This window comes from Sapajus apella, unplaced genomic scaffold, assembly GCF_009761245.1.
Source record: "Sapajus apella isolate SASKATOON/1434 unplaced genomic scaffold, GSC_monkey_1.0 scaffold16, whole genome shotgun sequence".
In the NCBI taxonomy this organism is placed as follows: Eukaryota; Metazoa; Chordata; class Mammalia; order Primates; family Cebidae; genus Sapajus; species Sapajus apella.
In genome coordinates, this window is record NW_022436956.1 from 22,830,572 (window position 1) to 22,856,311 (window position 25,740).

General features: G+C 40.6%; 2 protein-coding genes across 5 annotated transcripts in view; both read right to left on the reverse strand.

The window, feature by feature from the left end:
• Window positions 1–1,783: 1,783 nt before the first annotated feature.
• Window positions 1,784–9,873, reverse strand: PTS (6-pyruvoyltetrahydropterin synthase). Its single transcript, XM_032285551.1, has 6 exons — window positions 9,600–9,873; window positions 7,146–7,225; window positions 5,590–5,612; window positions 5,145–5,201; window positions 2,349–2,419; window positions 1,784–2,157 (listed from the first exon to the last, which is right to left on the reverse strand). Exons 1-6 carry the CDS (start codon window positions 9,683–9,685, stop codon window positions 2,034–2,036), a joined length of 441 nt encoding a protein of 146 aa, XP_032141442.1. The 5' UTR covers window positions 9,686–9,873; the 3' UTR covers window positions 1,784–2,033.
• A 4,624-nt stretch (window positions 9,874–14,497) lies between these two features.
• BCO2 (beta-carotene oxygenase 2) overlaps window positions 14,498–25,740 on the reverse strand; it is a 32,903-nt gene continuing 21,660 nt past the window's right edge. For 2 of the 4 annotated variants that reach the window (XM_032285542.1, XM_032285546.1), the window contains 7 exons: window positions 24,866–24,994; window positions 24,410–24,570; window positions 23,299–23,466; window positions 19,740–19,877; window positions 18,372–18,554; window positions 17,351–17,461; window positions 15,252–15,635 (listed from right to left, as the gene is read on the reverse strand). In XM_032285542.1, the coding sequence (XP_032141433.1) occupies window positions 15,522–15,635; window positions 17,351–17,461; window positions 18,372–18,554; window positions 19,740–19,877; window positions 23,299–23,466; window positions 24,410–24,570; window positions 24,866–24,994 (1,004 nt within the window). In that variant the 3' untranslated portion in view covers window positions 15,252–15,521. Of the gene's footprint in view, window positions 15,636–17,350; window positions 17,462–18,371; window positions 18,555–19,739; window positions 19,878–23,298; window positions 23,467–24,409; window positions 24,571–24,865; window positions 24,995–25,740 lie in introns of all 4 variants that reach the window. The other 2 variants (XM_032285545.1, XM_032285544.1) reach the window with 2 other exon arrangements.

Genomic DNA, 25,740 nt, shown 5'->3' on the forward strand with positions numbered 1-25,740 from the left:
CTGGGTAAGAAGCATTCCTGTTATAGATCAAGGAGAACTGGAGAAAGAAAGCAATAATCTGTTCATGCATGCATTGTGGATGCCAATCTCAGTTTTTGTAAGAAAAGGAGAGAAGGATATTCCTGGACTGATCCTATGGTGCCTTGTCACCTGGGGCCCAAGAGCTAGGAGAATCCGCAAACTTCTCAATCTCTCTCAAGAAGATGATGTCTGCCAGTATGTCCTTAGAAAGACCTTAAACAAAGAAGGTGAGAAATCTAGAACTACGGCACTCGAGATTCAGTATCTTGTTCCTCCACGTGTCCTGCAGCACAAATGCCAGCATATTGCTCTGAAGAAACAGTATATTAAGAAAAATAAGGAAGAGGCTGCAGAATTTGCTAAACTTCTGGCCAAGAGAATGAAGGAGGCTAAAGAAAAGCACCAGGAACAGACTGCCAAGAGATGCAGATTGTGCTCTCTGACAGCTTCTACTTCTCAGTCTGAATCCAGTCAAAATAAGATTTTTTAACAAATAAATAAGATCAGACTCTCAAAAAATCTGGAAATATTCAAATTGTCCCTTTTTGAAGTCTGTGTTTTGGAGTCAGAAAGCCCCTGAATATTAAACATCCATTTGTCATTTATTTGCTGAACGATCTAAAGCAAATAGCTTAAACTCTCTCAACTTTAATTATCTTCCATACAGAATGAGAATACCTACCTTGCAGAGTATTTGTGTGAATTAAAACATAAAGTGCCTTAATAAATAATAGCTATCTGCCTTTCAAGTAATCAATACAAAACATTCTACATAGAGAACATTAAAATTATTTGATAACTAACATACATTCAAATTTAATTGAGTGGGCATCTGCATTACTGTCAAACTTTATAATAAATTTCTGCAGTCACTAAAAAAGACAACACTTTGCAAATTTTTCTACAACAGTAATCACTGCAAAAGTCCTTTTACTATTTTCAGGCAACAACATTCTGGGAATTCATTGTATACTAGTTGCTATGTGGAGCGAAAATTAAATCCGGCATTTAAGAAATTCAGAATACAAACGAGAACACAGAGAGAACAGTCCTTTGTGCAAAGTAAGTAAATACTTTCTTGTGGATTTAGTCAATGAGAAAAAGATCCCAGAGAAGAATGCAAAGAATATAGTAAGCTTAATAATCAGAACAAAATGGGATCAATTAGGAAAAACTATATACCGGAAATACTTTATATGGTAGTTGATCCTTTTTAGGTTGACTTTGTATTACAGAGTTTAAAATATTTAATTTAAAATATTTATTCTGCAGTCTTCTGAGTTAAAATTATTCAAGCGGCCATAAGGTTCAGAAATTCAGACAAACACACCAAATAAATAATTTACTGATACTCCATGATATGTTTAATGTATTGTTTCTCACTAGCAATAAGCTAGTTCAAGAAGCTGCACAAAATTGTAATAAACAATGTGCTCTAAAGCAGCATTTCCATCAATATTTGTACATGTATCCACAACAGATTGCCTCAGATGATTAGTGTAACTAATTTTCACTGAATCAACTTGTACCTTCAGCACACCCAGGAAGTAGTAAACAAGAGAGTTCAATCTATTAAAAAATATATACATTATCTCCAGACTTTGTGGTCACTTGAATTTTAAGATTCACCTACTCGAAGTCATATAAGCATTTTAACCATTTATATTATACCAAGTAAAGATGAATATTAAAAATGAGATAAGAGAAAACAACAAAATTAGATTTCTTTTGCTTTCAAATAATTCCACACCAAAACATTTTACTGATAATGAAGTGATTTTTAATTTATAAATAAAGACTCTCTAAATGATTTTCAGGATATATTACAAGTTTAGTTTTTAAAACAGACTTACATTTATAACAGGTCTTACAATGATTTCAATAAATAGGGACTCCAGAGCACAATGTGGAGGTATAACAACCACATGCTGATCCCCTGGTATTCCAAGGGGATCAAGATCTTTTTCAAACACAGAAAGAAATTGGGCTTTCTACAATGCTAACCCCAAGAGCTATTCTCCTTTATAAACTACAATATTATTGTCAGTTTCATATACTTTTACTTTATAAAGAACTCCTACAGGAAGAACTTTCTGGAGGTTGTCCCAGATATAAACAGCTACATTTTCAGTCGTGCTGTAGGAAAAAAAAAAAAAAGTTCAAAATGCAAAACAACAAAATTTCACATTTACTATTTACAGAGAATGGAAATTCTAGTTTTGAAAGATTTCATTAAATTAAAACTTCAGAAATCACACAGCAATCAAATATTCAAATCAATTCTTGTTTTATAATCTATACATAAGGCAAGATATAGTGCCACCCACCTCACCACATCTGCAAAGTATGGCACATCCATATCCAGATTCTTATGATCAAGGGGCTGCATAATTGCCTCCTAGAAACAAAACCAAGGGAAAAAAATCATTGACTCCATTTAGGACTCAAATTCCAAATTGTTTCACTTATGTCTCTAAACCTTACCCTATTGTTTAGCCACTAACTCAATACTTGTAAGTACTAAATTTGAGTCTTACAAAGCAACCTTACAAAGTTTTAAGTTGTCAGATAAAGTCAGGCGCAGCTGTTGGTAATCATTAGGAATCCTTGTTACTGAATAAAGAGGTGAGAAACCAAAAAGCAGAGAATTTCTGGAGCTTTCTCACAATACAAGCCATTGTGACTCAGAATTCAGTTCAACACTCTGTGAATCCTGCCCAAAGAGTTAGCACAAATATTTTTCTGTAACACTGTCACACCTATGAAACAATGCCACAATATCATGAGGACAAAGATCTAGTGACTACTACATTTTATAAAGCAGATGTAGACTGATATTATTTAAGTAGTTCTAAATTTCTGCTATAAGGAGTAATTTAAGAATAATTTTGGGCTCATAGAAAGAAAAATATAAATATGTAAAGACTATTACTCCCTAATGCTTATGTGTATCAACATAATGTTTTTCCTCATCATCAGTAACGATTAAATTGCCTTATTCTTTCTAGGTTTTTGCTTTTAGCTATTACAAAAAATCTAAGCATTCGTGAAAAAAATCTAATTTTCCATATGGCATAGTTTCAAGAAGGGTACATTGATAAGCGTAATAGCAATCATTTCCTGAGAAAAACTAGAATCATATAAAAAAGAGTAAGTCCTAGGTCAAACAGTTGTTGAAATAGATCCAATGAAGGGATGCTCCACACAAATAGCAAGAAAATAAGTATCTTTGCTTCTTCTTCAACCCGAGTTCCAGTCCTAATTTCTCCATTAAGGCCTCTTATGCAGGGCTTTTTGTTTTGCTTTGTTTTTAGAGACAGGGTCTCTGTCATCCAGGCTGGAGTGCAAGCGGCACAATCATAGCTCACTGCAGCCTCGAACTCCTGGGCTCAACCAATCCTCCCCCCATGGCAGGGCTCTAACTTCACTCTATATGCCATGATGAGCCACTTTTACTGATGAAAGTATGTGGTGTCCTTTAGGCATGCAACAGTAGAAAGCAGCATAGAGAACCCCTCCTCCTGTACTTAGTCATATGTGAGGACTTTCACATTGCTGTCTTATCTTTTTCTTTCTTCCTTTCTTGCTTTTCCTTTCCTCCTGTCTCTCTCTCTGTCTCGCTCTGTAATTGAAGAATAATCTTGGGCTCATAGAAGGAAAAATATAAATATGTAAAGACTCTCTCCCCACACAAACCCCCACCATAAATGCATGCAGGCGCTATCTCTATAATTTTCCTAAAGAATTTTGAGCACAGTGCTGCTTGTTCATTCACTCATTCTTTTACTCATTTATTCAATCAATAGTTACTTAACACTTACTATTCTTCACCTCCTAGAAAAAGTAATATACACACTCTGTGGGCTACATTTCATTCATGTTTGTATGCTTATCTCAAAAACTGAGGCAAAGTAGACAAATTTGTTAAATACATGGACAATAAATAATGTGAAAGAAGTAATCATTACTAATAACATCATTTTAATAAAGCATCAAGACTGGCAACATGGTGAAATCCCATCTCTACTAAAAATACAAAAATTAGCCAGGTGCAGTGGTGCAAGCCTATAATCCCAGCTACTCAGGAGGCTGAGGCAGGAGAATTGCTTGAGCCCCAGAGGCGGAGGTTGCAGTGAGCCAAGATTGTGCCACTGCACTCCAGCCTAGGTGACAGAGCGAGACTTCATCTCAAAAATAAATAAATAAAGCAAGCAAATGTCAAATTTCAGAACAAAAATAAGCTGCAAGTGAAATGATGGCATAATAAAACAGCTGGATGGAAAGAAATCTACTCCCAACTTTGCAAATGACTAACCACAGGACCTGGGGCAAGTCAGTTAACTGCTTAGCATCTCTCAGTCTTAATCTATGGATTGAAGAAGTTGGTTTGAATAATCTCCAAAGTCTCTTACAAAAAAGAATTGTGTAATGACACGATCAGTTAAGTTCTTCATTGAACACCTTTCATGTTATCTCTATGAAATACTGTTCCAGTGAGTTTATAATAAAGCTAGAGTGAATAACACAGTGTGGTGTCTAAATCTATAATCAAAGGTACAATGAATATTCAGAGACAGAAGAGAAAGCTCCAAGGAGAAGGCCAGGAGCAGTGGCTCATGCCTGTAATCCCAGCACTTTGGGTGGTCAAGGAAGAAGGAGTTTGAGACCAGCCTGAACAACAGAGTTAGACCCCCATCTCTACTAAAAAGAAAAGTTTGCATTGGTTCTGGTCCTATTTAAATATATATATATATATATATATATATATATATATATATGAAAGAAAGTCTCAAGGAGAAACCTACGTCTTGAAAGAAAGGTAGAATTTGTTAAATGAACGAAATCAGGATAGTCCAACAAGGAATACAAGGTGAGCATATTTCCTCCCATCACTGTAACACAACAGTGACTAATTTCTGTTAAGTCACCAAAACACCTTTAGAGGCCATGTGAGTATTCCTCCAACTATTCCCCAACTCCCACACCCAATTCTATTCTACAACTTTGTGAGTTGGGGAATAGTCATGGAACCTTAGGAGATAACTGGTTGGGGAGGTAGATAGGGGGCCACCAAATACTATACTTAGGGACTAGCACATAATAAGCACCCAACATGCCATTACCTCCATATGTTTTTTGAGATCAGTCAAATTCATAACCATTCCCGTAGCAGGGTCAATCTAAAGAATAAACAAAGGTGAATATTACTCTCATAGGCTCTCCATATTAAACGGCTGGCAAATTATTAAAGGTAGTACAATGTGCAGAGACTATGCCCACATTTGCCTTCATTCCAGAGATAATCACTAACCTCAGCACGGAAGCACCATGTACTTCAAGCACCCTTTTCATTGTATAGCCCTTCTACCTGTCCACATACAGCACATTAAACACAACACTTTGGTAGAGGAGAGGCATGAAATGGCAGCAGCTCACCACACACACACACATACAAGAGCCAACAATGAAGCAATACTGACTGGAACAATTTTCAACACAGAATCACCACACAGGCTAAAAGAGAGCCCAGCAATCTGCACAAACCACACAAATATTTTCTGCACGTACCTCTCCATGTACTGTCACCACAACTATGGAAAGAAAACAAAATACCAAAAAAAAAAAAAAACAGCATGACTTTCAACAGATTAACATCCAAGCACAAATCAGCAACATATAAGCACAGTTGACAACGTAAATTATTAGGTCTGTCCCCCAAAGCTATACTTAAACATTTACCCAAAACACTTTGTTATTTTAGGTAAGATCTTTTTTTTAAACCAACCAAAGCAAGACGCAAGCAAGACAGAGGAGCTTAGTAGGAACTTTGGCTAATCAGAGGCCCTCAGCCAACGCTGAAAAGGATGTCAATTCTGCTTATGATGTTGATGCTCTAGGGAGAATGAAGATGCTGCTCAATCTCTGCCTGTAGAAGTAGAAAATGCACATGTAGGTGTCTAGCTACGCAGCAAGCTGGTCCAATACTGAGCAGAACCGTTCTGAACAAGCAAACCTATTACTGGCCTTAAATTCTTATCCCTTTACTCACATGAATGTAAATCAAAATCTAAAGTAATGCTTTGTAAATTAACAAGTGCTTGTGAGAAGCATTTGAAAAATCTTGACCAGGCATGGTGGCTCATGCCTGTAATCCCAGCACTTTGGGAGGCCAAGGTGGGCAGATCACCTGAGGTCAGGAGTTTGAGAGCAGCCTGGCCAACATGGCGAGACCCTTTCTCTATTAAAAATACAAAAATTAGCCGGGCATGGTGGTGGGCACCTTTAATCCTAGCTACTCGGGAGGCTGAAGCTGGAGAATCGCTTGAACCCAGGAGGCGGAGGATGTGGTAAGCAAAGATTGCGCCACTGCACTCCAGCCTGGGCAACAAGAGCAGAGCTCCATCTCAAAAAAAAAAAAAAAAAAATCTTGATCCGTGCTTTACACATTAATAACTTTTATGAATTTACGTATTTTAGCTCTCTACAAATACCATTAGGTATTACATGATAAGTTAGTACATTGAGACTGAGATACCACAGATTAAGGAAAAGGCAGTAACTAAACTAGCAATCCTAATCTCCTGACACCATCTGGTCTTTTTTATGCCACCACATCACATACTGTTTTATACTCTATGGCTTATGTAGCTGTTATTTTAGGCAGGCTGTACCTTAAAGAATCAAGTCTCTTATCCTTGGATAAATTATCTACTTTTTTGGAAAACTGTTGGCAAAGCTTTAGACCAAACATTTTTCTGCCATACACTACATTCCTAGGCAACATTCCCCTTTTGCCAGTCATTATTTACTCAAAGAATAAAATCCAACTTTAACATTAGCCTTAGCCATACCTAATCAGAAGAAACATGCTGCCAAAAGAAACTTAATTGTGTAATCTAAGAAAAGGAAAATGCTTAAAGCATTAAACCATTCAGTTTTGAACTGTTTATAAGAGTTGACAATTGCAAGGTAAAACTTCACACACACCCACCCAAAAAAACAGATCCTTTCATTCTGAATTCTCATTTAACTTCTCATTCGAGGCTCAAAGCATTCACACTATATTTGCTGAATACTCTTTCATCCTTATGGAAGGACTGAAATGTCATCAGTTTTTCTCTCACCTTTATAATTGTGCCCATGGCCATTTGGATTGCTGCATTTCCCAAACAGTTTCAAGTTTTCTTCATCACTTAGAAATTTACTAACCAAAACAAAACACAAAGTCAGCATGACACAAGTACCACCATTCAAACCCCCTTCTCTGTTCCCTATATATATTATTTGCTCTGATTTTTGAAAAGTTTCCCAATTTGTTATTACTTTAGCTCATCAAATGGGGAGTCAGAAATCATGTTGATTTCATTTCTCATGCATACGTCAGAAACCAGTGCATATTCCCTAATTAGAAGACTGTACCAGCCAGGCACAGTAGCTCACACCTGTAATCCCGGCACTTTGGGAGACAGAGGCAGGTGGATCATAAGGTCAGGAGATTGAGACCATCCTGGCTAATACTGTGAAACCCTGTCTCCACGACAAATACAAAAAATTAGCCGGGCGTGGTGGCATCTGCCTGTGGTCCCACCTACTTGGAAGTTGAGACAGGAGAATCACTTGAATCAGGGAGGCGGAGGTTGCAGTGAGCCGAGATTGCACCACTGTACTCCAGCCTGAGCAACAGAGTGAGACTCTTGTCTTAAAAAAAAAAAAAAAAAAAGACTGTACCATACAAATTAGCACAAACAAACCTTAACTTCAATCCCACCGCAACTAATCTGCTTATGGGCCTTCCACTTTTCAATTTAACATTACTGACTGAGTGCCTACAATGTGCTAGGCAAGTGCTGAATGACATAACAGTACATAATGATAAACAGAGATGGTGATTCACAAAGTGACTATTTCATTTCTCTCAGAAACTAAACTACTCATTCAGAAAAAAATAATTTAAAAAGTAATTACAAGGCCTGGTGAGTCTCCTATTTAACATTCTTGATTTACTACATCTCAACTATTGCCTCATGAGAACTTTACCCATCTGTTGAGGAATATTCAAAGCAGGTGAGTTTTTAAAATTACAACTGTAATTTTAAACATTGTTGTCTCAGACAGAAAAGAAATTGCTTAATGAGTGTTTATACCTATACCCGTCCAATCAATTTTGCATCGTCAATGAGGCCTTACCACCCTCAGGTGTTTAGGCTTATTTTACCACCCCTTTCTTTTTGCGATCCTCTTTATTATTCCCCCCAATGTAGTTTGGATGTCTGTCCCCTCCAAATCTCATATGCAAATGTGATTCCCAACACTGGAGGTGGGGCCTAGGGAGAGATGCTTGGCTCATGGGGGTGGATCCCTTATGAACAGCTTGGTGCCCTCCCTGAAGTGATGAGTGAGTTCTCGCTCTATTAGTTAATGGGCGAGGTGGTTGTTAAAAAGAGTCTGGCACCTCCTCTCCTCTCTCTTGCTCCCTCACTTGCCCTGTAAGTTGCCTGCTCCCCCTTCTCCTTCCACCATGAGTGGAAGCTTCCTGAGGCCTCAACAGAAGCAGATGCTGGTGTCATGCTTCTTGTACAGCCTGCAGAACCAAATAAACCTCTTCTTTATAAATTACCCAGTCTCAGTATTCCTTTATGGCAATGCAAAAATGGATTAACATGCCCCTACTTTCTCCTGCTCAGCCACTTCTTGTATTTAAAAGAAGGCTAAGTCTTTTGCACAAAATTCTCACTATACCCTCCACAAAATTGACCAGGCTGTAAATCCCATACAAGATCCCTGCTGCATCCGTTACCTAGCACAAGCACTGACAAGCACGAAACAAACCCTCGTTTAGCGAATGGAGGGATGAATCCTGTTAGATAGGAATGGTTATCCTCATTTTTGCAGACGAGAATATGGAGGGCCAGAGAGGGGAGCTTGTTATAGAGTGTAAAACTCCTCAAAATCAACTCTTCAGTGCATGCAAGCGGTATGGAAGCTCAGGGTTCAACTATGCTGCTTGCTTCGGAAACCAAACATCTGGTTTCGTTTTTTTTTCTCCTAGCCACTCTCACCAGGGACTGGGTTCATTCTATCTTTGGTAAAAAGGGGCTAAAACTTGCCTTGTGATTACATTAGATATAGCCGCCAATGCTCCTGGCTTACAAAATTAGCTAACATTTACTGGGTGTCTACGCAGCGCCGGGTACCGTGTAACATAGGCAAGTTTAACACCGCTAAGCCTCACAGCAACCCTGTGGTCTACACCAAGGAACTCCGAGAGGCAGAGACATTTCTTCCGAGTTGCAGAGCCGGGTGTGGGCCCCGCACCCAGAAATGGTCCATCGCCCTCCGCAGTCGGCTCCCCGACCCCTCCAGGGTTGGGGACACCCCAGCCGCCATCGGGATGCGACCTGCCGCCCAAAGCCCGGCGAAGGCGCCCAGCGAGCTCGGCCCTCCACCAGCTGCTTCGCCCGGAAGCCCTTGCGCCCCCCACCCCGGGTCCGACGTCAGCACGCCCCCCGGCCCCGCCCCGGTGACGTTCCGAGGCCCGGCGCCCTCCGCCCGCTGCTGCACCTGTGTGCACACTCTACCTGTGCAGCCGGTGGCTCGCGCTGAAGGAGATGCGGCGGGACACTTGCGCCTTGGGACGACGGCCGCCACCCACCACGCTCATCATCTTCTCGGCGCCCTCTGCGCCGCTCGGCCGGCACCTTCTCCCGCGGCGCGGCCTGCGCCTCCCTCCGCGGCTGCGCAGTGCGGGCCGGCGCGCCCCTGGGGAGCGCGGCTCCGCTTTGGCTCCGGCCAATCCCGGTCTTGGGAAACAGTTACGCGCGTCCCTCGCTGTTTGAATCTCTTCCGAGACCAAGAGTTCCCAGAGCTAAGACTACCCTGGAGCGGTCACGGTGAGTGGGGACTCGGTGTCCTTGATCTGTCTGTCTGCTCCGCCTGAGGTCACGCCACGTGGTTAGGGCCCGTCTGGGCACACTTTGGATCCCGAGTCACCTCTCTGAGCCTCCCCTCCCACTCTCTCCTGTAAAGCTCCAGTGGCTGGTGACTAGCGGATGAGCCCCAGGGCCACAGTCCGCTTTATATACCAAAAGGAGCAGGAATTGAGCCAGGCGGGTGAGGTGGCGCACTCCTGTAGCCCCAGCTGTTGGGAAGGAGAGGGATCCCGTCAACCCAGGAGTCCAACCTGGGCAATAGAGCAAGACGCTCGTTCCTTTAAAAAATTTTTTTAAAAAAAGCAGGACTTGAGAGCACGAATAGGACCACGTGGCAACAGTCCTTTGGACTGTTGTGTAATGATTCTTACTAAGGGAGATTCTAAAGTCATTTTTATCATCCACAAGCGTGTATGGACCCATTTATCACTCTGGGTGATGAACCATATGGCACAGTGTGAACACAGGCACCTCTGAACACATATTAGCAATTTTCCGGCCAGTGTAAGACACGTTGAGAGTGAAAGGACCTTGTTTCCTCACATCTACTCACAAGGGTGTCCAAACTACACACAGTTCCCAGAATCATGTCACCTCTTGCTTCCATTCATTCTTTCATTAAATATGTATTAGGCAGCTTCTGTGTGCCTGGCATTGTGCCAGGTACTGGGGAGGACAGCTCCACTGTGTATGAGAAAAATCAAATGATGAAAAGCAGGACAAGTACAGTGATTAATAACAGACTTGGAAAAGTTTCCTGTAAAAGGAAAGATAAAATCATGGAAGTGATAGAAATAAGCTCAAATGGTGGTTTCCTTCAAACATCTCCTATTTACAGCTGTATATCTGTTCTGCATTAAACTACTAACGTTATTTAGCAAACACCCTCTCTACATTTTCAGATGTTTGTCTCATCTACCCCACTGGACTGTAAAGAAAAAACTTCAAAGAAGATTCAGAGATTTTCGAGATAGAGACTATTTAGTTCAATACTTTCACTTTACAGATAAAAAAACAGCCCCAGATAAGTGAATTACTATTGCAAGATCACTCAGAACAGAAACATTATCTCCCAGGTATTGACTGTCTCAGAGCTAAATACTCTCTAACAGTCAGTGGTTACACAAATAGTTGCTCATTCCAAAACCAGTTTAATGAATCAAAATGAAAGAGAAAATTCTGTAAAATTATTTTTATTAATAATACTGGTTTGTTTTAGTAAAATATTTCACTGCATTTGCAGAGTTGGAGTTTAACCTATTTGGAAATAGGATTGTTGCACATGTATTGGGCCATAATCCAACATGACTGATGTCCTTGTAGAAAGGGGAAACTTGGACTCAAAGACTGACAACGTACAGAGGGAAGACGATGTGAAGACACAGAGACAACACCATCTCCAAGCCCAGGAGAGGGGATTGGAACAGATCTTTCTTCAGAGCCCTCAGAAGGGACAAACCAACCTTGATTTCAGACTTCTAGCCTCCAGAATTGTAAGACAATTCATTTCTGTTAAGACCTCTGTAGTACTTTGTTATGACAGCCCTAGCAGACTCACACACTAACCAATAAGCAAATAACATTCCTCTTAACTTAGCTTTCAGTGCTTTGAGATCAGCAGCCATTTAAGTGTAGTTCCCACTTCACTCTTGCAACATTTACTGGCTTGTGTTTGACTGCCTTGTCTCAGAAGGCTAACTTCTATTAAAAGATACCATAAGCTACTCCAATGGACATACACTGGCAAGGCAGGCCCCATGTCCATCACCTTCCAGTCCTCATTCACTTATTAAGTAACAAAAGAAAAGTGTTTAATTAACATCTACTGAATACCAAGTGCACTGCTAAGTGCCAGGGGCACACTATGAGTAACAAACACATGGTCGCCATCCTCATACAGTTCAGGTTAGTGAGACAGCTAAACACAGAAATCATGACAAACTAAACAAAAAAAAAACCAAAAAACTAATTCTCCCTCAGAAAGTAAAAGAAGGCTTCAAAGAAGAGATAATTTTTGGGCTGGATTTTAAGGTTCACCAAGTAGATAAGGGAATTCTAGGAAGAGACAATAATGTAAGCAAAGGAAATGTGGAAGAGTACAACTTGTTTAGTGCATATTGACAAGTTCTTGGTTACAGTGGGAACATAAGTGAGAGGTAAGATTGGAAACATTAATTGGGGACCAAATTATTGAAAGTTCTTGAATGTCACTTCAGTATAAAGGAGACTTCAACCCCTTATCTCCCTCCTGGCTCCCCGCAAGAAGGGAATTTTCATCTGCTTGAATCACATTTCCAGGCACTGGTTGGGTCTTACTTACAGGCAGGCCTACAATGTGTTAACAGTACCACACATGGTGTGGCTTACTCTCTGGAGCTATGCTCAGAGGAAAAATAAAACAGAAAACGAGGCAAAGCTCTCTCCTACTCCCCCTGCACCAAGGAGGCCTAGCTGTCTGGTTCATATTTTTTTCTACTGCTTCCCTCCTGTGGAGGACCCAACCTGCCCACTTGCCTCTTCCTTTTCCCCTCAGTTGTGCACCACTTGCTCCCTTTCCTTGAATCCTCAGACACTGGCTAGTGTTAAGAGTTAGACTTAGGGAGGAAGAGGCCCAGCCTATGCTTTGGGCCTTGGTCATATGCTTACTCACTTTTACCAGAACTTTCTCCCTTGGATTACCAGGCAAATGTGCCTAGATTATATAACATGCCATGATCCTTTTTTTTTTTTTTTTTTTTTTGTCTTCTCCTTCAAGAAACTTAAAAGAGCAGAGCCAAGGCAGAATTCAGATATCCTTAGGTCAAAATGTTATGATTGTACTGCTATCCTTCATATGTCTGAACTTCATTCCCTGTGTATTAAGATAGAGATTTATAAACAGAGGAAAGATGTGACAGATCTATAGACTCCCCAGAGGTCATCCAGAGTCTCCCTCACCCTTCAGATCTCGTAAGACCAATCAAATCTCCATGTTTTGTCTGAGGAAGTACAATGACTGCCTTTTCAGGGACTTGTGTGAGAGGAAACACTGGAGGACTTACATTCTCATGGTTACCTGAGGCTCTTTGCATCTACATCTGCTGTATTAGTTCTGTTTAGGCATCTTCTTGCCATTCTAAACATACTGCTGTGTTCTGCATCTCACAAACCCAGACATGGAACTCAGCCCTTTTACTTTATTCACCGTGCAAAGCCCCACACGTGGCATTTGCATGTATGCAATACATCACTAAAGAAGATAGGGTCTGTGAAGTTTGAAGTGACTCTTAAGGAAAATTAGACAGGAAACTCTGTTAGTCCAGGACCGTGCAGAGAGCCTAACCATGAGTTCACAGGTGTCCCATATTATATGTGGGGGTCTTCTCTAGCACATTCACCATGCAGAAGGAGCATAAAAAGTTTGGTCCTGGAATGGAATTCAGTGGAGGGAAATGAGTGTAACTGAAGGAAAAGGGAACAAGGGATTTTGGGGGTGTTGGTAAGAGTGGTTTAAGTAACAGACCTCGCCTGCTTACAGCTGTTGGTAAGAACAGGCAGGGTTTAGAAATGTGGAGATTATATGGTCTCTAGTGCCACCTGTTGCCCAGTTAAATGAAGAACGACTGGTTTGTCATCAATCCCTGTAGAACTATACACCTACAGATTAGAAGAAATGTCTGATTTTAGTGATGTTCCTCAAAATAATCTCCCAAAGCAGAGCTGAGGGTGGGGAGGGGCAGGTAGTGGGTGGTACATAAGAGGGTTGTGCAGCTGCATTAGCATCTGCTGTGGACAGCAGAGAAAGAACCAGTTTAGAAGAAGCTTTCAAGCAAGATATAGCCAGCTTCAGGTCTTCTGAGTACCTTACGACCAATGGTAATAGGCAGACTGTGATGGAAAGAACAAGGTGCTTTTCAGATTTATATTCAAAGTCTACTATCTATGATCATTTATATTTCTTCTCCTAGGACCTCTGTCACCCACCAATCTGATGGTGGAAATTGACAGACCAGGAGCACGATTATTTTGGACAAACCGCCACTTTAAACCTCATGCATTTCAAAGAAATCACTTCTCTTCTAACTACAAGCAAACAGAAAAAGCAGACAGTAAAACACAAATAAAACAGCTCAGGGTCAGAGGGAAGTAAGGGGAAAGTCTCTTAGGTAACTGCCAAATTTCACCCTCATATAGTGTAAAACAGTGGGCCTTAATAAGCACATTCCTTTCTCTTCAGGTGCACTAAGACAGGGAAGCTAAAAGCAGACTTGTGGGGTATGCCTATGGCTGCAAAAAAAAAAAAATGTATGGGAACAAACACACAGCTCTCCCTCCTAAATAAGTACAACAAAGACCCACAGAAGCAGTCCAAGCCTCTGGTAAACTCTCCCACCCTAAATCCTTAAAAACTCTTAGTCTGTAAAAAAGTGTGCCTCTAACCTAACTCTGCCAAAAGGTTTCTCTCAGGTTTGTTTTCTCTAAAATAAACCTGTCCTAACTGGCAAGCCACCTTTCATGTTTCTTTCCTCTTTCTTTAATTCTTAATGACCAAAATACATGAATTTTTCTTTGCTATATTCCTATTATTACCTAGAGGTAGATATATCCAATAAATGAAATTTAAAACTCTCTTCAAAAGGTTATATCAATACTTTCTTATTTCAAGGAAGAGCCCTAAAAAATAGATAAAATCATAATCATCTTATGCATTCTGCTTTGGGGTGTTTTTTCTTAAGAAACATGAGTGCCAAAGTTTTACTTGTTCATTTCTTGCATTTGAAGTACTCTTGGCCTACGCTTCTTTGCCATAGTCCTTAAATACTACACAACTGCAGCCAACCACTTTTTGGGGTTTTCCCTCTGTCAGTTTTACAGAGGCCTACCCATTCCCCTGGTTTCTTGTTGTCATCAGCCTTAATTAGGGTGAGTTGATGTTCAGCACCGTGAGCCTCCACCAACTTGACATACATAGGCTCATTGCAGTTGGGTGCAAGCAGACAAAGGTGGGCTTGGTGCTTATCTAAGGCTTTGGCAGCTTCACAAATTGCACATGCTAGGCCATCATGGGTGAGGGCAGTCTTCCGCATCTCTTGTAAAGCAGTGTTAACATCCATGACACCTCCAGCCTCCATTGCCCACGATGGTGGGTTAAGGGTAAAAGAGGAGGTCAGATGCATTCGAGCCTCTGTCATGGCATGACTTGGCAGTGGCAAGGAAATAACGAATTCTATTTTTAACAGAAATTTTTAAACCAAATGTCTATTTGGGACATTGGTGTGAGAGGTAAGGTGCCCTTTTTGCTCCGTCTTTTATATAAATAAAAGTGCATTCTTTGTTCTTTTTATTTTTACTTTAGATTCTTGGGTACATGTACAGGCTTGTTACATGGGTATATTTTGTGATGTTGTGGTTTGGGCTTCTAGGGACCCCACCACCCAAATAGGGAACACAGTACCCACTAGGTAGCTTTTTAACACCCGCCCGTCTTTCTCCTTGCCCTCCTTTTGGAGTCTCCAGTGTTTATTTCTCCAGTCTTTCTGTCCAAGTCCACACTTACTTTAAACCTAGTTTCCAGACCTTCTGGTTGTCCAATCAGATGGGTATGAATGTACCATGGAACCCATAAGGCATCTGCACAGGTACCTCTGCTCGGCCCAGCTCTTCAAAGTTCTTGGCATCCAAAACTAGGAGAAAATTGCTTTCATTCTAGAAAAGGAAAGACAATATTGAAAATTCTCTTTTTTTCATCAAAATTTTGCCTGTCTCCTCCACAAGGCTGTAAAATTCCTAGTAGAGAAACAATGTTGGTCAGGCACGGTGGCTCACACCTGTAATCCCAGCACTTTGGGAGGCTGAGGTGGGTGGATTGCTTGAGCTTAGGGTTGAAGACCTGCCTCAGCAACATGGCAAAACCTCATCTCTATAAAAAATACAAAAATTAGCCAGGCATGGTGGTGCACACCTGTAGTCCCAGCTGCTCAGAGGCTGAGGCAGGAGGATCGCTTGAGCCTGGGAGGCAGAGGTTGCAATGGGCTGAGATTGTGCCACTGCACTCCAGCCTGGGTGACAGAGCAAGACCCTGTCTTAGAGAGAGAGAGAGACCATGTCTTACACATCTTCCTATCTCTCCCCAGCACCTACCACAGTGCCTCACCTATACACTCACAGAATGTTGCCTCAATTGCTGAACTGGACTGAAAAGGAAATCATGGCTAAAGAAGTTCATACCTAGAGCAAATAAATTAAGTTGTTTCTATCATCACCTTCATAGGATTTCTTTGAGTTTAATCCTTTTGCTTCCTCCTTTCCAATCTTCTAAAAGACAGGAACTCTTTCTTCCAAGTTAGAAATGCCTCCATTTTGTGTTACTTTGGAGCTGGTCAAAGGGCAGTACTGCAAGGCAGACTGAGCTCTGCCAGATTTAATTCCAGGAGTGACAAGTGCATGGCATGAGGACAAAGTCCTCCTAAAGTCCATGGCAGACATGACTGATCACAGCCTTTTTCTCACTGAACCCTTAAAAGGCATCAGAACCCTGCACCCCAGGCAGCCACTAATAATTAATCAAAGCTGATACTCAAAGTGAACCTGTTTGCCATAAGATTTCCCTAGACAAGAAGTCAGATGGTGAATAGTGTTATTGAGACACTGGACCAGGACTAATGGCACTGGACTTGGAGGTCAATTCACTGCAATTGGCAGCACACATGATGGTATAAACATCAGACTGGGAGTCAGAAGACTTGGATTTAAATACTGCTTTACCACTATGAGATCTGATGCAAGTCTACTTCAACTTCTTCACTTTAGAAATTCCACATGTGGCCGGGCGCGGTGGCTCAAGCCTGTAATCCCAGCACTTTGGGAGGCCAAGGCGGGTGGATCACGAGTTCAAGAGATCGAGACCATCCTGGTCAACATGGTGAAACCCCGTCTCTACTAAAAATACAAAAAACATTAGCTGGGCATGGTGGCACGTGCCTGTAATCCCAGCTACTCAGGAGGTTGAGGCAGGAGAATTGCCTGAACCCAGGAGGCGGAGGTTGTGGTGAGCCGAGATCGCGCCATTGCACTCCAGCCTGGGTAGCAAGAGTGAAACTCCGTCTCAAAAAAAAAAAAAAGAAGAAATTCCACATGTATAAAATGGTATCCGGCAAAGTTGTTTTGATAACTAAATATGTGTAAAAGTAGTTCATAAATAACAAATTCCTATGCAAATATAAATTGTTATTATGGTCTTACAAACAGAACTTTAAAACAATAAAATATGGATTGAGATAAAGGGGTATGTAAATAGTGAGGAGGGGAAGAGAAGGGAGAAGGAATCAAAGTAAATTTTTGACAGCATCAGTGTGCATCCTTGATTTATCAGATGACTCTGCTACTTTTCTTTCTGACTAGTGCTAGGGAAATATATTTACCTGGTTGGGAGTGATCACCACAGAAAGAATAACCCCACCATCTTCTTCATTGCTTCCTGGTACTGGAACAAAAATAGGTTCTGAGGGATAAAAGCCATCTTCTCTCCAAACCTGCAAGTCCCAGAAAAAGCATTCAATAAAAGGCCAGTAGTTAAGTAGGGAGCTTTCTATGGCTTTTGCCACTCCACGCATGAATTTGGCTGTGATACAGTTTGTATGTGTGTCCCATCCAAAGCTCATGTTGAAATGTGGGCCTGGTGGGAAGTGTTGGGTGATGGGGGCCAGTCTCTTATGAACAGCTTAAGTGCCATCCCCATGGTGATAAGTGAGCTGTCACTCTATTAGTTCATCTGAGAGGTGGTTGTTTTAAAGGACCCTGGCACCTCCTCCTCTCTGTCTTGCTCCCACTCTCTCACCATGTGACATGAGTCTCCCCCTTGCCTTCTGCCATGATTGTATGCTTTCTGAGGCCTCATCAGAAGCTGAGCAGATCCTGGTACTGTGCTTGTACATCCCACAGAACCATGAGCCAAATAAATAAACCTCTTTTCTTTATAAATTACCCAGCCTCAGGTATTTCTTTATAACAACACAGAACAGATTAACACAGGCTGTCAATAGAATATTCCAAAAGAAAAAGAATCAGGCCTACTGAGTTGAATATCGGAGAAAGGAGATTTTGCAGTCCCAGATATTCCATCACCATCAAACACAACTTGTGTAACTATAATTTCCCATCAACTTGAAACATAGGTGTCCCAACAACCCTAACCCCACAGTTGCTCCAAAAATAACATCAAGATCAAACAGAGAATTAATTTTGCTGTGCTTAGGGTCCATTTGGATTTCCTAGAAGGAACATACCCTTAACTTAGATGATTTCATAGTTCTCAAACCTAATAAAAGAAAATGGCTGTGCTGTTTAAATGTTGAAGAATCTTAAGAGCTACGTTAAATAAAACAAATTCAAAGGGAAGAACAGGTCTCTGAAAAGTTCAAAAAGGAAAGAGATTTTCATCACCTTCAGCGTCTTATTCACCACATCAACCTTGATCAGAGAATCCCCCAACAAATGCCGAAAGCCACAGCCATAGAAGAAACGATACTTTTTGCCATTGAATTGGGCATAGTTGATCTGAGGAAATTCAATGCCTCCTTCCTTGTCTAGGTCCTCATGATGTAGATTTTCATGAGAGCACCAGATCTAAGAGAGATTTCAAAAGGTTTTCTAGTGGTTGCTTAATTTTTTTTTTTTTTTTTTTTTTTTTGAGACAGAGTCTTGCTCTGTTGCCAAGCTGGAATGCAGTGGCGCGATCTCAGTTCACTGCAACCTCCACCTCCCGGGTTCAAGCAGTTCTCTGCCTCAGCCCCCCCGAGTAGCTGGAATTACAGGTGCCTGCAACCACACCCAGCTAATTTTTGTATTTTTAGTAGAGACAGGGTTTCACCATCTTGATCAGGCTGGTCTTGAACTACGCATCTCGTAATCCACCCACCTCAGCCTCCCAAAGTGCTGGGATTACAGATGATGGTTGCTTAATTCTTATTTTCCTCTTACATAGGTCAGTGAGGAGCCTAGTATCCTATAAAAGTTTGTGACAGGACTTGGGAACTGAGGTTCTATGTCATTTTTGAATATTGTTCCTCTTTCCATCATACATGTGGATGCATAATGATTATCAAGTTTTATTAATAAGCTATCAAGTGGCATAGGAGATCGACATATGCTTTTCATTCTTCTAAAGCTAAAGCATTGACAGCCACACAATGATAGGCCTGTGCTAAGCACATATTATCTAAAAGGTAGTGATTGCAGCTGGACGCGGTGGCTCACGCCTGTAATCCCAGCACTTTGGGAGACCGAGGCAGATGGATTACCTGAGGATAGGAGTTCGAGACCAGCCTGGCCAATATGGCAAAACCCCGTCACAACTAAAAATACAAAATCATTAGCCAGGCATGGTGGCAGGTGCCTGTAATCCCAGCTACTCAGGAGGCTGAAGCAGAATTGCTTGAAAATGGGAGGCAGAGGCTGCAGTGAGATGAGATGGCACCACTGCACTCCAGCTTGGGTGACAGAACAAGACTCCATCTCAAAAAATAAAATAAAAAATAGAAGGTAGGAATTGCTAATGCCAAGCTCAAATGAAGAGACATTCCACAACCATTAGACAGTTGCATATCTCTGTTTCAAAGCACAGGAAGAATAAACACTGTGTTCATTACCACTGTTTCTGTGATTCTTGTGCAAGCAATGTTACATGACCTTACCCTGCTCAGATGCATGTTATAAAAGTTATTGGGTACCAAACATTTTGGAAAACTGCTAATGAATAAAGTAACACCACTGAAGTTCAAAGTCTTAATCTAATGTCTGTTCATGGAATACCTTTCCATCAGCCTGTTTCACAGCACTGGCTGAAGTATAGGACAATGGACTCAGGTTTTCTCCCTCAGGGGCATTCAAACTGACATTTAAAGGCAAAACAAACCTTCGCGGGAAAGATCTGACTGCTGAATTATAGACCTGTTTGGAAAGAAGAAAGAGATGAAAATTGTCATTCATATGATAACATCTAACTTTTGACTCAAAAATTTAACTACTAATAGCCTATTGTTGACTGGAAGCCTTACCAATCACATAAACAGTTAATTAACACATATTTGGTATGTTATATGTATTACATACTGTATTCTTACAATAAAGCAAACGAGAAAAGAAAATAAGAAAATGTTATTAAATGCCAAGCGTGGTGGCTTAAGCCTGTAATCCCAGCACTTTGGGAGGCCAAGGCAGGTGGAACAGCTGAGGTCAGGAGTTCGAGACCAGCCTGGCCAATATGGCGAAACTCCATCTCTACTAAAAATACAAAAATTAGCTGAGCATAGTGGCAGGTGCCTGTAATCCCAGCTACTTGGGAGGCTGAGGCAGGAGAATCACTTGAACCCAGGAAGCAGAGGTTGCAGTGAGCTGAGATCACACCATTACACTCCAGCCTGGGCGACAGGAGCAAAACTCTGTCTCAAATAAAGTAAAATAAAATGCTATTAAAAATCATAAGGAAAATATATTTACTATTCATTAAGTCATAGTAGATCATCATAAAGGTCTTCAGTCTCATTGTCTTCACATTGAATAGTCTGAGAGGGAGGAAGAAGAGGGGTTGGTCTTGCTATCTCAGGAGTGGAGAGGTAGAAGAAAATTTGCATATAAGGACCCATATCATTCAAATCCAAGTTGTTCAGAGTCAACTGTACAACATCTGACTCCACAATCCCTCTCCTAGGTATACACTCAAATGAGATGAAATCACCACCTCATGAAAATAGCTGCACTTGCCATCAAAAATGAGTTTGTGTCCTTTGTGGGGACATGGATGAACCTGGAAACCATCATTCTCAGCAAACTGACAGAAGAGCAGAAGATCAAACGCCGCATGTTCTCATTCATAGGTGGGCGTTGAACAATGAGAACACATGGACACAGGGAGAGGAGCACTACACACTGGGGTCAGTTGGGGGGGAACAGAGGAGGGACGGTGGGGGGTGGGGAATAGGGGAGTGATAGCAGGGGGAAAGAAGCCAGATGTAGGTGATGGGGAGGAAGGCAGCAAATCACACTCCCACGTGTGTACCTATGCAACAACCTTGCATGTTCTTCACATGTACCCCAAAACCTAAAATGCAATAAAATAAATAAATGGGAAAAAAAATCAGAAACAAAGAAATAGAAAAAAAAAAAAAAGAAAGAAAGAAAATAGCTGCACTCTCATGTTCATTGCAGTATTATTCACAATAGCCAAGATATAGAAACAACCTAAATACCCAGTGATGGATAAATTGATAAAGAAAATGTGGTATATACACACAATGGAGTATCATTCAATTTTAGAAAAGGAGATCCTGATGTCTGCCACAACTTGGATGGACCTGGAAGACATTATGCTAAGTGAAACAGCCAGACACAGAAAGAAAAATATTGCATGAGGCCAGGCGCCAGGGCTCACACCTGTAATCCCAGCACTTTGGGAGGCCAAGATGGGCAGATCACCTGAGGTCAAGAGTTGGAGACTAGCCTGGCCAACATGGTGAAACCCGGTCTATACTAAAAATACAAAAATTAGCTGGGCATGGTGGCATACGCCTGTAGTCCCAGCTACTCAGGAGGCTGTGGTAGGAGTATTGCTTGAACCCAGTAGCGAAGGTTGCAGTGAGCCGAGATTGTGCCACTGTACTCCAGCCTGGGTGGCAGAGTAAGACTCCTCTCAAAAATAAATAAATAATAAATAAAAATATTACATGACCTCATTTTTATGTGGAATTTTTTAAAGAAAATCTCAAATACGCAGAGAAAGAGAATGAAACAGTGGTTACCACCAGAGGGGATGGGAAGGCAAAGAGAAGATATAGGTCTAAAGATACCAAACAGTAGATATGTAGTATGAACAAGTCTAGAGGTCTAATGTACAAACATAAGGAATAAAGTTAATAAGACTGTATTTCCTTAGAGATTTTTGTTAAGTAGATTTTAACTGCTCTTGTCACACAAAAAGAGTAACTATATGAGATGTTAGATATATTAATCTGCCTCACTATAGTAACCATTTTACTCTTTACACGTATACCATAACATCATGTTGTAAACCTCGAATATATACAATGAATTTTATTTTTAAAACAAGAACAAAAACAAAAACTGACAAATGGATTCCAACATTTATAGAAATGCAAAAGGCCATGAAAAACCCAGGCAATCTTCAAACAGAAAATAGAAAAACAACTACAGATGTCAAGACCTACCATAAAGCTACCAGTAAACTTAGTAAGACATAAGTAAACTTAATAAGTACTGTTTTACAAACATTTTAAAAGAAAATTATAGCTAAAAAACAAAGCTACAGCTAAAAACAATTTATATTACACAATTCAAGGAAAAACTTTACTTTGGATTCAGTATCAGGAAAAAGTGAATCCCCTCAACTAGGTGAACTGATTGATTGTCCACTTTGCTATCCCTTCTAGTAAACTTTGTTTGGTGCTTAAGTGTAATAAGGAACTATCACATATTTTTTTTTTTTTTTAAGACACAGTCTCGCTTATAGTACAGTGGTGCCATCATACAGTGGTGCAATCTCGGCTCACTGCAAACTCTACCTCCTACAGTCAAGCAATTCTCCTGCTTGAGCCTCCCAAGTAGCTGGGATTACACACGCCCACCACCACACCTGGCTAATTTTTTCATTTTTAGTAGAGACGAGGTTTCACCATTTTGGTTGGTCAGACTGATCTCGAACTCCTGACCTCAAGTGATCTGACCACGTCAGCCTCCCAAGGTGCTGGGATTACAGGCATGAGCCACCAGGCCACATATGCTTTTAAACACATATCTTGGCTCTCTTTGCCATGCTTTATTAGGTATTAAATAAGCTGTTTCAAATTATTTTGAATATTAAAATGATGAAGCTATGTCTTCAATGCTTTAAAACTACTCTCTCTCTCTCATTATTTGCCACAAGGAGACAAGAGAAACATGTAATTCCTAAGTTGGGCACGATGGCTCATGCCTGTAATCCCAAGACTTTGGGAGGCTGAGGTGGGCAATTACTTGAGGTCAGGAGTTTGAGACAAGCCTAGCCAACATGGTGAAACCCCGTCTCTACTAAAAATACAAAATAATTAGCAGGGTGTGGTGGCTTGTGCCTATAATCCCAGCTACTTAGAAGGCTGAGGCATGAGAATCGCTTGAACCTGGGAGGTAGAGGTTGCAGTGAACCAAGATTGCACCATTGCACTCTAGCCTGGGTGACACAGCAAGCCCTGTCTCAAAAAAAAAAAAAAAAAAAAAAGAGAGAGAGAGGGACAGAAAGAGAAACATGTAATTCTGAAGCCAAAGACAGATCTCGGAGTTCAAATTATTCTGATGACTCCTGACAAATTCTAATGTTTACCTGATCAAGCCCTTCCCCAGTCTTCCTGAGATTCTGTAACTGGTAAACATCTAGGGTTCTTCCATTATCTTGACAGCACAAATCAATTATAACACAGCCCTGGTCCTCAAAGGCATTGATTTGATGAAATGTAACAAAAGGTTTGCTGTAGTATCTCCCTGGAAGAAGCTGCAGGCAGGGGAAAACACACACAAACAATGAGAAAAAAAATTTTTTTGGTTTCTTTCTTTTTCCCTTTCCTTTGGGAAACAGGTCCAAAAAGTTCAAAATAAGAAAATTAGGAGAATTTTCCCCTCTGAAGCGGCAGGTCTAGTAGATATAAAAGTAGAATACAGAATGTAGAAGCAAATATGCTTTGATTTAAACGTTGCTTGCTTAAGCATCTCATCTCACATTAATCAATGAACTGGGGCTATTCGATATAGACCAATCAATTGTTACAACAAACTTAAAAACCCTCATGAAATATAGCCCAATGTTTTGAAGGATATGTAAATCCTGGATTCTAACTGCATGGTTAAATAGAAAATATTGCTACTCCATATGCTGATGATAAATTAAGTGACTAATTTTTTAAAAGTACAGTCATTACTAAATTTTTTTTGTAATGAGATCTAGGTAAATTTAAGACACTATCTCTTTAGAGAGGTAAAACAGGCAAATATAATAGTGCTATGAATCAGGAGTATAAAAAGATATTCAACCAACATGCTTGGACTTTAGTAGGATTGTCATATTCACGTATTAAGAAGCCAGAGGATCAACTAATTAAAGTATTACTGCAAATGTTACAGAACATTTCTCCACGAACAACACCCTCTTTAGCAACTATTATGATATGGAAAAAATCCATGCTAAGAGAGTTTCCTGGATGTCATTTTAATTGAATCAGATCATTAAAAAGATAAAATCATTTTCTATAATTTTCTAATATGCAAAATCCACCTTACTAATTAATAAATAGCTAGTTCAAGCTATAGAAGTAGGTAATATATTTGATTAAAAGTGTCTTATGCAAAGAATGCCCAGGGAAAATTTAAAAAATCAATTATATGGAAATGTGCCTTTGTGGCCAACAATTTTCATGATAAATATACTCAACATACTCCACCTGTCCAGTGTGTTTATCCACCACATGAAACTGTGTATTACACTGGGGTTCCCAGCTTATCCCATCTGAAAAGGCCTTTCCCCGAATTTTAGAAGTGGCAATTTCCCACAGATTCATCTTTAGAGGCTGTTCAATGAAGATTATATAGTTCCTTGTCATTCCTAAAAAGTTCCAGCAAACAATAAAAATGTTAATTGGCAAACTAGAGTTGTCTGAAATGTGACAGTTACAGGAGCTTGTCTGAATGCCTGGACATGTTACAGCTGCCCTAAACAAATGCCAGCCAGAAATACATGTGACCGAACAGAATAAACTTAACTGGCATCAGAACGCAACCTTGGTCTCATTATCACCATAGTCTGATAAACTATTAACACAACATTTGCCAAACCAGTCCTTCGGCTACAGCAACATCAAGGCAGGGCCCACTGAAATTTGACTTATCTCTGGACTCACCAAAGCTATGGTAGTAAGAAGGTGTCCCCTTTTCTGCAGAAGCAATAGAACATATCACCTGGGCTCCATGGATTGTCTCCCCAAGGTCCACCTTCTCTGGAGGAACCCGAATAACCTTATAGGAGAAACCTGAAAAATGGAAAATCCTATCTTTACTGTTTTACGTACATTCTAGATTAAAAGACAACCCTTGCACTTGTGGACTTGGCAAAAGCAATTAAGAGATTTATGCAACATGCATGACACTCTTACTTCCTGAAGGGTTATTTCAAACAAAGATTTGGATCTTAAATATATGTTAGCTCTATGAAAATAATTAGCTAAGGTTTTGAAACAGCACATCCAAAGTGATCAACCAATGATTCATTGTACTGCAATGCTAATTTCATCTCTAATTCATAGGAAACCTTAAGATAGCAGCCAGAAACATCCTCAAATTCTGTTGTTTCCCTCCCGTCCCCCTATTCCAACAACTACAGTCTCCATTCGCACTCATGTCCAACTCCTTCCCTCCAATCCTCTGGACCCTTAGGGTTACTCTGGATTCCATCCCATCCTGTCTCATCAATATTCTTTCATGCAATCATTCATCTGGCTATTGCTTACTAACTCTTCAAGAGTCAACTCAGATGTCCACTCCTCAAGAAATCTTCCCTGACTCTTCCCCACCCCAAAGGCATTTAGTGCTCCTACTGAACGTCCTCATTACATTCCATGTAGTCACAGCACATACCTCATTGTACTATAATTTTCTGCTTATTTATCTGCTTCCCAGTACAGTTCTTTATTTATTTATTCTGCAACTACTGCTTTTTGAGCACCCACTATATTCCAGACACCCTTCTGAGCGTTCTTAGTACTATTCTAGGCACCTG

What these genes read in the sequence shown, in the direction of transcription:
- PTS (XM_032285551.1), bottom strand. Translation starts at nt 9,685, where the DNA reads ATGATGAGCGTGGTGGGTGGCGGCCGTCGTCCCAAGGCGCAAGTGTCC. An exon ending in ATCTCAAAAAACATATGGAG is followed by an intron (nt 2,420 to 5,144) that starts GTAATGGCATGT and finishes TTTTGTTTCTAG; the next exon opens with GAGGCAATTATGCAGCCCCT. An exon ending in TACTTTGCAGATGTGGTGAG is followed by an intron (nt 2,158 to 2,348) that starts GTGGGTGGCACT and finishes TTTTTCCTACAG; the next exon opens with CACGACTGAAAATGTAGCTG.